The sequence below is a fragment of the Penaeus monodon genome, chromosome 42 (assembly GCF_015228065.2).
Source record: "Penaeus monodon isolate SGIC_2016 chromosome 42, NSTDA_Pmon_1, whole genome shotgun sequence".
In the NCBI taxonomy this organism is placed as follows: Eukaryota; Metazoa; Arthropoda; class Malacostraca; order Decapoda; family Penaeidae; genus Penaeus; species Penaeus monodon.
The window spans coordinates 29,003,586-29,018,585 of record NC_051427.1 but is presented as its reverse complement, the minus strand read 5'-3'; the positions used below and the strand labels follow the sequence as shown (position 1 = coordinate 29,018,585).

General features: G+C 48.3%; 1 protein-coding gene across 5 annotated transcripts in view; it reads right to left on the bottom strand.

The window, feature by feature from the left end:
• LOC119599025 (ribosomal protein S6 kinase alpha-5-like) overlaps positions 1–15,000 on the bottom strand; it is a 105,427-nt gene that overhangs the window by 20,725 nt on the left and 69,702 nt on the right. For all 5 annotated transcript variants that reach the window (XM_037948768.1, XM_037948765.1, XM_037948766.1 and 2 more), the window contains one exon: positions 501–569. In XM_037948768.1, coding sequence (XP_037804696.1) covers positions 501–569 — 69 coding nt within the window. The remainder of the gene's footprint in view (positions 1–500; positions 570–15,000) is intronic.

Below are 15,000 nucleotides of genomic sequence, written 5' to 3'. Positions count from 1 at the left end.
ACGACCGAGTGGGCTATGAAGCGCCTAATATAGAATAAAACCAAGGAAGTCAGGCATGTACGGAAGGAATTTTGGCAGACGTGGAGACCCGGCGGGGAGGGAGTGGTAAGGAGAAGGAGAAGGAGATGGAGGAGGAGGAGGAGAGAGAGAGAGAGAGAGAGAGAGAGAGAGAGAGAGAGAGAGAGAGAGAGAGAGAGAGAGAGAGAGAGAGAGAGAGAGAGAGAAAGAGAAGAGAGAGAGAAAGAGAAGAGAGAGAGAACGAAAGATAGAAAGAAAGAGAGAGAATGAGAATTGAAAGAAAGAGACAGGAAGATATGAAAAGAGTGGAAGAGCAAAATGGATAAACAAGCAAACAAAAGTCATACACAGATAATGAAAAATGCATCGCGCACCTAAATACCTATACACACACACACATACCCACCACAATGACAAACGTACAGACACACGTACCACAAAACGCACACCTACGAACAAACACACACGCAGCAGATACTTACCCCCTGTGCCTAGAACCTTGAGCAATTCGAAATGGGCCATGTCCACTCTCCCTTTTCCCGTGAGGTTAACTGCGGGGGGAAAAAACAAAAAAACATTAATTATCACACTTATAGATGATAACGAAATTTCCTTACAACGATAATCACATAATCACAACCATAAAAACGTACTGATTATCAAAATAACAGCTACAGAGATGGGTATATCGAACATATATAATAAATTACGGATATATCTAAGGAATATCAGCATCATCTAGGCCTTCCGTGGAACCGAACGCGACCTTCTACATGGCGCGAGCGAGGTCAAAAGTGCCACGTCATGTCCCTCGCGTAACGGGTCACGTGCGGGATCCTTCGCCCAAATAATGAGTGACAGAGTGTGAGAAAGAGTGAATGACAGAGTGAGAGAAAGTGTGGGAAAAAGAGTGAGTGAGAGAGTAAGAGAAAGAGTGAGTGGGTGGGTGAGTGAGTGTGAGAGTGAGTGGGTGAATGAGTGAGAGAAAATGAGAGAAAGAGAGCGAAAGTGAGATAGCATGGGAGCGAGTATGAGAATATATGAGAGAGAGAGAGAGAGAGAGAGAGAGAGAGAGAGAGGAGAGAGAGAGAGAAGAGAGAGAGAGAGAGAGAGAGAGAGAGAGAGAATCAAAATCGCAACGGAAAGTCTACGGGAGTTCCCCACCGTGGTTTGCGACATCGGTTTTTTTTTTCCTCTGAATTATTCAAGTCTCGAACTTAATTTTTTTAGGGGTATTTGTGGGGGGGAGGGGCATGTAAATGCGGTGGGTTCTAAATAAGTGATTAATTGCAGTGGAAAAAAACACACACACATAAAATATATACACACACAAACTCACCTGCACACACAAAAACATTAACATGTGCACACACGGACTGAATTCCCAAATTTAATAAGAGAAGTTGCTATGCAGTAAGAGCAATGCTCAGCCGAGGAGACCGTTCCCCCCCCTTCCCCCCTCCCCCTCCCCCCGAGCACCCACTCCCCGCCCTCTCCTCCTCCGCCTCATCCTCCTTCTGTCCGTTCTTCTTCTCCTCCTCCTCCTCCACCTCCCCTTTCTCCTCCCCCTCCTCCTCCTCCCCTTCCTTCTTTTTCTTCTCCTCCATCTCCTCGTTCTCCACTCCAAACCCGGAGTGGAAGTGGAGCACCAAAGTGTGAACTAATGACAGGGAGAAGAAAGATGAAGGAAGGAGATCGAGAGAAGATAAGAAGCAGAAGAGAAGAGAGAGGAGAGAACGGAGCGAAAGGAGAAGTGAAGAGCGTGGGAGGAGAGAGAAGGAGGGGAGAGGGAATGGGAGGCACGAGGGGAGAAGAGAGAGAGAGAAGAGAGAAGAGAGGAGAGAGAAGAGAGGGAAAGGAATGAGAGGCGCGAGAAAAGAAGGAGCGAGAGGAGGGCGAGAGAAGAGATCTTGATCATGCACAGCCTCACGCCGGCCCTCACTAGGTCACCTCCACACCGAGCACCTGCGTAAGGAACGTCGCGCGCTCGGCACTCTGTCAAGGAGCAATCACGCTAACACTTCTCCCTCTCCTCCTTCTCCTCCGTTTCTCTCTGTCCCGCCTCCTCGTCTCTTCTCTCTCTCTCTCTCTCTCTCTCTCTCTCTCTCTCTCTCTCTCTCTCCCTTCCATCTCTCTCTCTCTCTCCCCTTCCATCTCTCCCTCCCTCTCCCCTTCCATCTCTCTCTCTCTCTCCCCTTCCATCTCTCCCTCCCTCGCCCCTTCCATCTCTCCTTCATTTATTCCCCTCCCCCTCCCTTCTCCTCCTCCCTCTCTTCCTTCCAACCTCGCCATGCCAGTCCACCCCCTCCCCCCCGCCCTCCCTTCCCCGCAGTTGTCAGTTCCCTTCACTTTCCATACGCAATCCGCAGCTCGGTCCGGCGACACACACAAAGCTTCAGTCACTTTCTAACAGCTGCCTGACGTACAGACCGTGACGATGTTATTATTTTCACCTAAAGAAAATAAGAAACAGAAGTAAATCTCAACACGGAAGAGTTAAGACGATCTATGCAGTTTATCTAGGGCGCATGTGTCCGAGCAAGTGAGGCAGACACATAAACATACTTCAGACTGCTATACACATGTACACACGTACGCACACGCACATGCACACGCACACGCACACGCACACGCAGACACACACACACACACAACCAATAAATCACAAACAACCAAACACTTAAACTAAACTCAAACAACTAAAAAAAAAAGGGTGAATCTCGCCACACAACCGTCACCTAAAAACCTCCCCTCCTCCCCTAAGCACCTAGCAAGCACCGTTTCTTAAGAGGCGTCACCTGAGTTGGTGGCAGGTGCGCAACCCCGGGGCTTAAATACCCACCTTGACCTATATCACCGGGAGATAATTTTCCTGACTGGGGTTCGGGTGCCATCCGTTGTGATCGTCTTAATTGGTCGGTCGTTGTTTGGGCGCCTCTGGTTTTGTTTTTGTTATTGCTGTTGTCATTGTTGGTGTTTTTTTTTCTATTGTTATAATTATACGTTTATGGTGGAACTGTTTAGGGTGGTGGAGTTGTTGATATTTGTTGTCTTTTGTTCATCGTGAATATAGTGTTTATGTGTGTGTGACAGAAGCTGAGGATCACTTCCAACTAAATATACTATAATTTTTTTTAAATAATGTCTTTTTCTTCCTTATCCTGGCACGAAGGATGAGGCAAGAGTGACAGGTGGATACGAACTACGCTCGGATGAGGCACTGTGGGTGACAAGACGTGGGTGAGGCGACGCGACGGGTGACATGACGAGGGTTGGATGGCGTGGGTTTATACATCGAGTGAATGCATGGGCGTGGGCGTCGTGAGAGAGGGCCCCTGAGAGAAGAAAGTCACCTGGAGGGCCTGGGTGCCTCACGCTGCCGGACCCTGAACCAGCCAACCTCTGCCATCCCGGTGAAAGTAAAACCAAGTACCATGAGCCACCATTGTTCCCTCCCCCCTCCCCCCTCCTCCCCTCGTTTCTCTTCCCCTTCTCTTTCGTTTTCTCCTTCCTTCTCGCACTCATTTTATTCTTCTTCCATGTCTCCTTCTCCTTCTCCTTTTCGTTTTCTTCCTTCTCCTTTTTCTCTTCTTTCCCTCCTCCTCCTCTCCTTCTTCTTCTTCTTCTTCTTCTTCTTCTCCTCCTCCTCCTCCTCCTCCTCCTCCTCATCTCCATCTCCATCTCATCTCCATCTCCATCTCATCTCCATCTCATCTCCATCTCATCTCCACCTCCACCTCCACCTCCACCCTCCACTTCCACCCTCCACCTCCACCCTCCACTTCCACCTGCACCTCCACCTCTCAGCAGAGTCCCTCAGTTCCCGGAATCACCTAGATCTTTTCCAACATTGGTCGAGAGATTGACCCCGGTGTTGTGGCGATCGCCGTCCCTTCTGTCAGTCTATCACTTCCAATCGATAAGAAAACACGTGCTGCTGAAGGCACGCGGCGGGAAATCATCCTCTTAACTGTTTATTATGTACTCTGTTCAATTTTCCTTTTATTATGTATATATTTCTTCATTTCTTTTAATCTTCTATGTTTTTTTTCATTTATTTTTATTTTTTTATTATGTTTTATTCTTTGTTTTATTTTCTTATTATATAATCGGGGAGTAGGGTGTTATGAAAAACTAATCAAGTGTCGATACAGTTTTTGTGTACGGACTAATACTAAGCACACTTGGTTCGAGCAAGCATGCACAGCTGAATACTTGCATTTGCCTTCCTTCTCCCTCTCCTCCTCTTCTTTTTCTTTCTCTTTTAATTCTCATTTTTCTTCTTCGTGTTCTTCCCCTTCTTCACTACCCGTTTTTTTCTCCCTCCCTTCCTCCCACTTCTAATCCCCCTCTCTTCCCGTCCTTCCACTTCTTCTTATTCTCCTCCCACCCCTTCTACTTCCCTCCCTTCGTCCTTGTCCTTCTCCCTCTCCTTCCTCCTTCCTCTCCTCGACGGGAGAAACTGCCCCACGAGAGTCAAGGTTCCCATCTCTCTCTTTATATGGCTCGCTCTGTCACATGACCTTCCATCACTATGCCTCGCCACGTTCATCGCAGCGGCTGCTTGTTACGTCATTTTCTTCATCACTCATCTGAGTTCTCTCTTGTTCATTCTTGTGTGGCATTATTGGTCCATTTCTTCATAGTATCTGATTTCCCTCTTGCTCTTGTTGTTCTTATTCTTGTTCTTTCTTCTATTTTTACAGACTTGATTACGTCTTTCCTTACTTTCAGCTTAATGTCTCTTGTCTATTCTTGTGAATAATAGTTTAATTCTTTCCTCCCATTCTCGATCATTGTATATCCAAGCATGGGTAATTAAGCAGGAGAAAAGATAGGTTAGAGGAAGGAAGGAAGGAAATAGGGCACGAAATGTAAACAATCATGAGGAGGAAGAGGTCAGAGAGAGAGAGAGGAACTAGGTCGCCAGCTGGGGACGTCGCGCTGACAACCAGTGGCTGTGTGTGTGTGTCTCTCTCTCTTAGTCTTTCTCTATCTTTCACTGTTTCTTTCTCCTCTTTTATGTTTCTGTTTACTTTCTCTTTCCGTTTTCTTTTTACTTTTATTGTTCTTTCAATTTCCTTGACTTGTACTTCTTTCTCTCATTTCTCTCTTTCTCTCCCCATCTCTCATTTCTCTCTTTCTCTCTCTCCTTCTCTCTTTCTCCCCTCTTTCTCTCCCTCTCCCCTCCTCCCTCTCTCTCTCTCTCTCTCTCTCTCTCTCTCTCTTCCAACCCCTCTCTCCTCATTCTCGTCTCCTCCATTATTCCACCCCTCCCGCTTTCCCACTTCTTCCTCATGTCTTCGTATCATGCTCTCTTATCTTACCAACCCATCGCGCTTCCCCTTCATCTTCTCCTGTCTTCTATTTCATCCCCCATTCTTTTTCCTCCCTCACTCGCACTCCCTCTTATTCCTTCTCCATTCTATTTTTCTCCTCCTCCATTTTTTTCCTCTTCCTCACTCCTCTCTTTTCTCCTTCCTTCTATTTTTCTTCTTCTTCTTTTTCTCTCCTCTCTTTTTCTTCTTCTTCTTCTTCTTCTTCTTCTTCTTCTTCTTCTTCTTCTTCCCCTCCTCCTCCTCCTCTCCCCCACACACACAATACAGGAAGAATCCCGCACTGAGAATCAATACAGATTCTTCTATTATTATTCCTCACTGCGTAGACGTCCCAGCTCTCTCTTTCGGCAGCCTGGCGAGCGTGGGCTGCATGACCAATGTTGCATTATGCAATACGTGGACGGTATACACTTCACACGGAATACATCCCCGTGCACTCACGTGTTTCCACGTATGTTTTCAATCCCGCTTATTATACGTTGTCTGGGAGAGTGTGGAGATAATTGCGTGTTTGTCGTGTTTATCCAAGCACGTCTATATACGGTGTTTATCTGAAGTACGAGGCGTACATGTGTGTTTTTTGAGCGGGTGGCATTTTTCTGTCGTGTGTGAGCGCCGTGTTGTTTATGTTTGTGTATCCGATCCCTCCGTCGGCCGAGATCAACACTACGCAGCAATGCCGCCCACCCCGTCGGCTCTGCAGCAAGCGCGCAATTTCTACGCTGCACAAAATAACGTGAGCTAAAAACTAAGACGAAAAGAGAGAGCCATTAGTCGAAGGCATGAAGGCCACGGTCATAAAATATGGATCCGTAATCAATAAGAAACCGCGGGTAAAGGAGCAAGTGTTCAGGCTGCAAGCCAAGGCGCCGAGGCCACGTGAGTGTGTTTACCTAGGTCACGTGGGACCTTGCTTGCCCCGACGTCAGATGCCCCCCCCCCCCCCCGTCTCCTCCCCAACTCCCCTCGCGTCCGCTTCTCTCGCTTGTCCTTCTCCGCGACTTCCTTATCCTACCCTTCCCTTTGCACCTTTCCTAGTATCGCTTTCTATTTTTCTTTTGTTTATCACCTCCGCATATTCACCTTTATCTGAAAAAACCCTCTTCAGACGAAGCACCTAATCGCTGTCTCCGAATCCGTTCATCGCCGTTGCAGCGAGATAAGATACTGGCGGCGGCCGGCCTTATCAAGCCCGCAGGTGAATGCTCACTGCCAGCGTCGGGCGGCGCCGGCGGCGGCGTCGGGCGTCACGTTGCGTCCTCGCAATGTGACGCCGAGCAGTGATGCCAACCGGCCTGCGCGCGTGGGCCCCATGACGAACGAAGGACCGCCCCGGATGTTCGCGCGAAGGTGTTGCAGGAGTGTGGCAACAGCGTCGGCGGGCGAGTCCTCCGTGCATGGCCTCACCCGTCCCTGCATGGCCCTCGGACGGAGTGACGCTGCAACAATGCATGAGAGTAGACTGCATGCACGTGTGCGTTGTGCACGAGTGGCGCTGTCATTGCTTTGTGTACCCATGATGCTTAGGCATGCTTGCGTGTGCGTGCATGTGTGTGCGTGTTTGTGCGTGCGTGCATGCGAGTGAGTGAGTGAATGCAAAGGGAGTGACTGAATGTGAGTGTGTGTACTAGGGCGTGTGCGTACGAGTCTCCATGAGCGTGTATGTGTACATCTTATCCACTGCACAGAACACCATCTCCACGTCCCCAAAACGAAGAAAAGGGTAGGAAAGGGGACCTCCTGATATTCCAGAACAGGGGCGACCGACCAGCTGTACCCGCGACTACTGTTACTCGCCGTTGTAACTGTGAAGCTATACATGTTGCAGCCACGTCAACACGGCTACTCACTAACCCACTCACTTCCTACTGTGTTTATTCTCTGTTGTCCTTTACTTCCTCGTTATTTCCTCCGCTCTCTTCGGGTTTTTTTTTCTCTACAAAGATCGGTCTTTTTCCCGTTTTTTTTCATTCTGCGAATCTCTCTCTCTCTCTCCCTCCTTTCCTCTCTCCCTCCCTCCCTTCCTCTCTCTCTCTCTCTCCCCCTCCCCCTCCCTCTCCCTCTCCCTCTCCCTCTCCCTCTCCCTCTTTCTCTCCCTCTCTCTCTCCCTCTTTCTCTCCCCGCCTCCTATTTCTGCTCCGTGCAACTGTTGCAAATACTGTCGTGCTGCAAACGTGAAACGGAAATATCTGTGGCTTGAGACCCAGAGGGAAGGAAGGGAATAAGGAGAAGGAAAGAAAAGAGAAGAAAAGAAAAGGAGAATTGGAAGAAGGAAGAGAAGAAGAAAGAATGAAGCGCGTTGTAAGGAAAGAGGAGAATAAATATGATGAAGAAAAAGATGATGATAAAATTGATAAAGAAGAAACGGGGAAGAGGAAGAAGGAGGAGAAAGGGGAAGAGAAGATGAAAAGGAAGAAAAAGGAGAAGAAAAGAAGAAAAAGAAAATAAGAAGAAAGAAAGAATAGAAAAGAACAAGAAAAAGAACAAGAACGAGGAGGAGGAGGAGGAGGAGGAGGAGGAGGAGGAGGAGGAGGAAATGGAGGAGGAGGAGGAGGAGGAGGAGGAAATAGAGGAGGAGGAGGAGGAGGAAATGGAGGAGGAGGAAGGAGAAGGAGGAGGAGGAGGAGGAGGAGGAGGAGGAGGAGGAGGAGGGCCAGGAGCAGGCGCGTGGAGTGGCGGAGGAGGGGAAGTCACCTGTAATGATCAAGGGCAACGCCAACCACCGAGAATGACGCGGAAGGCAAGTGCAAGGTCCCTCCCATCGCCCCTCCCCCTCCCCCTTCTCCCTTCGCACCCCCTTCCCTACTCTCACCCCCTCCCCCTTCTCCCTTCCCCCTACTCCCTCTTCTCCCTCCTCCTCCATTTCCCCTTCTCACGCCCTCCTCCCCCTCCTTTCTTTGGTCGTATTTTCTTGTACCCTTTTCCGTGCACCTCTCGCGTGTCCTTCTTTCGTCTGTCGCTTTGTTAGTTTGATTAGCGGTTGTCGGACTTATATTTATTTCTCCTTCTCTCTCTCTCTCTCTCATTCTATCTACTCTCTCTTTCTCTATTTACTTTATTCTCTCTCGCTGCTCTCTCCAGTTGTCTTCTCTTTTCTCTCTCTCTCTCTCTTTCATCTTTCTTTCCTCACTCTTCTCTCTCTCTCTCTCTCTCTCTCTCATTCCCTTCCTTCTCCTCTCCCTTCTACTCTCATTCTCTCTCCTTCCCCTCACCCTTACTCCCCTCTCCTTCTCTCTCCCTTCTCTTTCCCTCCTCCTCCCTCCTCTCCACCCCATCCATTCCCGTCTCTGCCTCTCCCTTCTCTCTTCCCTCTTCCTCCTTCCTCCCCACCCCTTACATTCCCCCTCTCCTTCACCCTTTCCCCTTCCTCCTCCTCCTTCTTCTCCACCCCCTTTATCCCCCTCTCTCCGCACCTCCCTTTCGGCACATCAAGTTCGCCTGCCATCCCCGCGAAAGCCCACGAGAGCAACAGGTGTCTACAGCAGCCCATCTAAACGTTGCGTCAGATGTCGCTATTCTGCCGCCTCTCCATGACGTGCTCGGAGCCTGCCTTTGCGCCCGCCCGTGGTAATGTGCGGGAGAGTTACGGGCGTGTTTGTGGTGTTTTGTTGCCAGGGGTGGTGGTTTTATTTTTATTATTATTATTATTATTATTATTATTATTATTATTATTATTATCATTATTATTATTACTATTATCATCATTATTATATTTTTTCAGGGATTTTTTTTCTTTGTACTTATCAAGATTTTCTAATCTTATTCTGGTTCATTTTTTTCACTCATCTCCCCCTCCACCACCACCACCAACTCCCCCTCCTCCCCTTCCCCTCCACCTCCACCACCACCAACTCCCCTTCCCCCCTTCCCCTCTACCACCAAATCCCCCTCCCTCTCCCTCCCCCCCCCCCCTTCCTCTCCGTCCGTGAGTCAACTGAAAAAGCCCACCTTCGTACTTACTCGGAAAACCACTTTTAAAAGGCCTTGACACAAATCACAGGGAAGTTAAGTCAAGTTGAAGGGAAGGACTGGAAACATAATGCTGGGTAACGCTGTAACAAACGCTAATTTTCTGCCAACATGGAATTCGGAAAAGCTGCAGGAAATATTAGTAATGATGGTGGTGGTGGTAATAGTAGTAGTGGAGTAGTATTATTATTAGTTGTAGTGGTAGTAGTAGTGGCAATGGTAGTAATAGCAGTAGCAATAGTATAGTAGTAATAGTAACAGTATAGCAGCAGCAGCAGCAGTAGTATGAAGAATATACCTTTCTCATATTTTGCAAATTAATAATAATAAAAAAATTGCGATGGGGATCACTGATGAAAATACCAATGATAATAGTGAAATATATAATAAATAATAATAAAAGCTGTTTCCAAATAATAATAATCAAGATTGTAATAACAATAACAATGATAATAGCACTTCGCTGATGTACTTAAAAAGCTGTCTTAAAAAAAAGTGTGTATATATATATATATATATATATATATATATATATATATATATATATATATATATATATATATATGCCGCTATTTCAAATCAATAAATAAAGTGATAAATCAATTAACTAATCGACGAATAAAAGTGCACATTCTTGCTATTCTTGACAATATTTGGCCACAGTATAACCCCCACCCCCACCCCCACCCCCCACACCCTTCACCTCCCAAAGGTCATCGCAGAGTGTGACATCAGTCTCGCCAAGCCACAAGGGGAGGGGGAGCTGTGGGGGTAAAGGGGGTGTGGGGAGGGGGAGGGGGCAGGATAGGGGTAAGGGTTAAGGGTAAATAAAAATGTCTTTGTAAGTGTGACACGCTCGCAGTGACATTTACAACTTGAGGACACTAGGTAGATAGTTACGTAGTGTCACCCCCCCCCCCTCCGGCGCCCGCGTGTGTGGGGGGAGGGGGGGAGGGGTGGCGTGAGTGAGTGAGTGAGTGTAAGTTTGTAAGTCCTGTGTCAGGAACAAGCACATTTTTTTCATATTCAAGTTGCACAAAAAGAACAGACGCCTCGTTGCCTATTATGCAATGTATCATTACAATTTTATTCTGAGAACTGTTTCTGGCAAGTGTCCATGACTGTACGTATGCTGTTACTTATGTGTTGTATGTTTATAAACATACAGCTTATATACTATAGGCCTACAAGAGTTTGTTTAGGGGAGAATACGTGAGTGAGTGAATGAGTGAGTGGGGTGAGTAAGTGGATGGGTAAGTGAGTGTGTGGGTAAGTGAATAATGAGTGAGTGAGTGAGTGAGTGAGTGAGTGAGTGAGTGAGTGAGTGAGTGAGTAAGTGAGTGAGTAAGTGGGTGAATGAGTGCGTGAATGAGTGAATCAGTAAGTGTTGACATGTGTGCGCTGCCATAACATGTCACTGTGCACAGCACTTGTGTGCATGACCCTGCCTACGTGTCCATACGCACATATATATCCTGTCCAGAGTTCGACGACACGACGACACAACCCCGCCCCCTCTCCCCCTCCCCTCCCCCAACTCCCCCACAGCGTACCTGACGGAGGCGCGCCAGAGACGTCCGCACCTGGCCGCACCTCGGCCTCCTCCTTACCCCGCTGCTAACGGTACATTCGCGCGACTCATGGAGGAACCACGGTACTTCTGGGTTCCGCACGCTGGAGAGGCGGGGGAGGGAGGGAGGGGGTGAAACGAGGGGGAACGCGCTCCCTCGCTCCTTCCCCCGCTCCCCCTCCGTTCCTCCCTGCCCCCCCCCCCCCTCCCCCATTGCAACTGTGATTGCCACTGCAACTTTGCTGGCGGTCGCCTGATTGCTGACCTCTTAAATATTTCTTTCGCTCCTCCATCCTCCTTCAGCCTCATTCCTTCTCTAATTTGCGCTTGCTCCTTCTTTAATACCTACTGTTACTCCTCATCCTCTTTCTTTTACTTCCTCTTTCTTCTCATATATCCTCCTCCCCCTCCCCTTCTCCCTCTTCCACATCCTCTTCTCCCCTCCCCATCCACCTGCTCCACCACCTTCTTCCTTCTCAATTCATTCCCTCGTCATTCTCCCGTCCTCCCCTCCCCTCCTTCCTTGCCACCCTCCCTCCCCCTCTTCCTCTTTCGCTCACCTGCCAAAGCCTTAATATACGGTTAGTCAACTTTGAAATCCCAAGTAACTTCTTAGGTAACACGCCGACTCTCTCAGACATTATTATAGAAAGAAAGAAAGAAATAAAGAAAGAAAGAAATGGAAAAAAAAAACATACCCGTTAATCATAACCACAGTTATTGTTTTGATAATGTTGCCGGGTCCGTGTTATCAATGTTTAAATACCATTAACACTGTAATCTGATACCAAATTCAATCATCGACCAATATCACCGCCACTCGTGTCATCAAAGTTTAAAAAAATGCTATCATTATCATCAGTAAGATCGAAATTCCCCTGCGCTCTCACGTAAACGTTGACATTGATTAACTTGTATAAAACGTGTAGGTGAGAACGTTCGATAAAATTCTCGTTTTTCTGCTTGCTTGGAGAGATGAGTGAGGAGGTTGTGTAAAGTTAAGAGGAGGTGGTGTTGAGAACTGGGCAGGAGTAAGAAACGAAGACATGGGGGGAGTGGAGGGAGGGAGGGAGAGAGGGAAGGAGGGAGGAAGGGTGGGCGGGAGGGAGGGAGGGAGGGAGGGAGGGAGGGAGGGAGGGAGGGAGGGAGGGAGGGAGGGAGGAGAGAGAGAGAGAGAGAGAGAGAGAGAGAGAGAGAGAGAGAGAGAGAGAGAGAGAGAGAGAGAGAGAGAGAGAGAGAGAACCAACTAAAAAAAAGAGAAACAGCGAAAGACAGGCAAAACGAGAACGAGCAGACAGCGAGACAGGCAGAGACAGAGGCAGGAGAGAGGAGCGAGACACGGAGCAAGAGAGCGTTGCGCAAGTGCGAAGGCGTGGTGTGTTTGGTAAACCCTGGCAGACCCACGAGAAGTGTGTCTCAACCAAACCTCCCGCAGTACCCGCGGACTCGAACTCAAACGATATTACAAAACAGGAATAAGAACTTATCCACCGCGGGTCAAACTGGCCACACGTCCGTTTCGCCATCTCTCGTTCATTATGAGACAGCGATATCGACATGACTGGGTGAAATGTAGCCAACACCGAAGAGCCAATTGTAAACACCATTGCACCATTATGTCGGTGCGCCTTAACCTACCTACCGCGTGCCGGCCGCCGCTACGCAATCCACTCCTAGGAAGACATTTCTCATCTCGTGTTCACAACAACTTGCACATCGACGCTGCAAGCCACATTGCTAGCATCTGCTCGTTTTTTATGCAACCTGAATATGAAAAAATGTGCTTGTACCTGACACAGGATTTACAAACTTACAGTCCTTCTCTCACTCACTCACTCGATAGCCCCAAGTGAACTATTCCGCCTGCTAGAAACTCTTAACATCACCAAATAGCCCAAACTTCTGAACATCATACAACAGCCCAAACTTCTGAACATCATACAACAGCCCAAACATTATGCAACTTCTTAACATCATACAATAGCCCTAACTTCTTAACATCATACAACCCTAACTTCTCACCATCATGTCACGTCCCTAACCTCTCTACATCTCACAGGAGCCCAAACATCTCCCCGTCAGCCCAAATAAACTATCTGGCTAGAGAGTCGCCAGCAGGCAGATGCCACAGCCCCGGCGAAACCCTTCGTGGAAGCATTAAAAGAACAGCGCTGGATGGTTAAAAGTGAAGTAGGCCACACAAAGCCGCAGCATAAACATTACCGCTTTTTAAACTGCATCCCAGTCAGCCTGCCAACCGACCAGACAGTCAGCCAGCAGGCCAGTTAGTCAGAGAGTCAGTCCTGAGCATCAGCCTAACAGCCTGCCTGGCTTACATGTTCGAGTCAAAAGAGATTTAATATGCGTCTGATGGGCTGCCCCCGAGACACACTCGCAAGGGCGGCTTCGAAAAAGACCCAAGCGCCGCCTGCATGTTTGATTGCAATAACATACACGCAATAACGTCCTCTCTGTTGTTTCCTTGCCTCTATTTCGCTGTTTTGTTTCTGTTTCGTTGCCTCGCCCTCTCTCTCTCTCTCTCTCTCTCTCTCTCTCTCTCTCTCTCTCTCTCTCTCTCTCTCTCTCTCTCTCTCTCTCTCTCTCTCTCTCTCTCTCTCTCCTTTCGTCTTTTCTTTTCTCCTCTTCATTCCATCTATTCCCTTTCACCCATTCTCCCAGCCAACATCACGCTCTTCCTTCCGCACAAACAGCGAGCCAGTCACATTACCAAGTTCGTCACGCAAAATAAAAGCAATACCACGCAAAAACGGCCTCTCCCTTGACACGCCCCAAGCCCGGCAAATGCAGAGGACGTGTCTCCATGGTCGACTCCCCTCCAGCTCTGTCTCTGCGCTCGGTAGCATCTTAATAGCCATCTAATTAAGTCAAAAGTTTCCGCAAAGGGAAATTACCATAAAATGGATGCAGTTCGCCGACAGAACAAAGAGGAGTCCTTTTACAATCTATTTATAGTCGTTATCTTCCCAGAGCTTCTGAGGTTTTCGTGCGACTTGGAACGAGAGAGAGTGAAAGAAAAAAAAAAGTCCAAACGTTTAACACCGCTTGTGCATAATATATCACTCGAACGCGGATAATTGGACTGCTATTGATCTTATCTCCTTGATTCGCTAAATTATTTACAAGAGTCACCTTTCTGTCGCCGATTACACACAACGCCACAAAGGACGGTTACCAAGGGTACAGTTACTAAGCCGAGACAAAGAATGGTAATGATCTCTGCGTCATACATGTTTACCTCACCCCCCCCCCCTTCCCATTACCCACGTACCTGACAGAAAACGGGGAGTGGGGAGGAGAGGGAGAGGAGAGGGGTGTGGAGTAGGGTGCGAGAGGAACGAGAGAGGAGGAAAAAACAAGACAAAAACTTAAAAAAAAGGAAGGGGGAGGGGGTGGAAAGTAGAGGCGATGAGAAAGGCTGAAAAATAGAGTGGAAAAAAGAGAAAGTAAGAAGCCTGCCAAAACACGACCAAACCTGCACAAAGACACAGCATGATGACTCGGGACTTTTGCACGTGTTTCTAGTCTCAGCCTCTACTTCCTACGACTCATTCTCAGCCTCCCCCCTCCCCTCTCTCTCTTTCTCTCGTTCCCCGCCTCTCTCTCTCGTTCCCTGCCTCTCTCTCTCTCGTTCCCTGCCTCTCTCTCTCGTTCCCTGCCTCTCTCTCTCTCTCTCTCTCTCTCTCTCTCTCTCTCTCTCTTTCAATACCCCCTAATCTTATTTTTTCTCTCCCCCTCCCCATTTCTCTCCTCATCCCTTTCTTCCACTGACCATCGCCACCAAACACCAATTACTCAAACACACAAAACACAATGTCAACCACTGACCTCTGGCCGTCCAACGTGACCTAACGTGACCCCTCGTGACCCGGCTTAAGGAGCTCAGAATGTGTACCCTCTTTTTGTACGCTAAATACGTATATCTACCACAGGAACAAGGGTGTGTGTGTGTGTGTGTGTGTGTGTGTGTGTGTGTGTGTGTGTGTGTGTGTGTGTGTGTGTGTGTGTGTGTGTGTGGTGTGTTGTTGTGTGTGTGTGTGCGTGCTGCCGTGCGTGACGGCGTGGCGTGCGTGTGGGTGCGTGCGT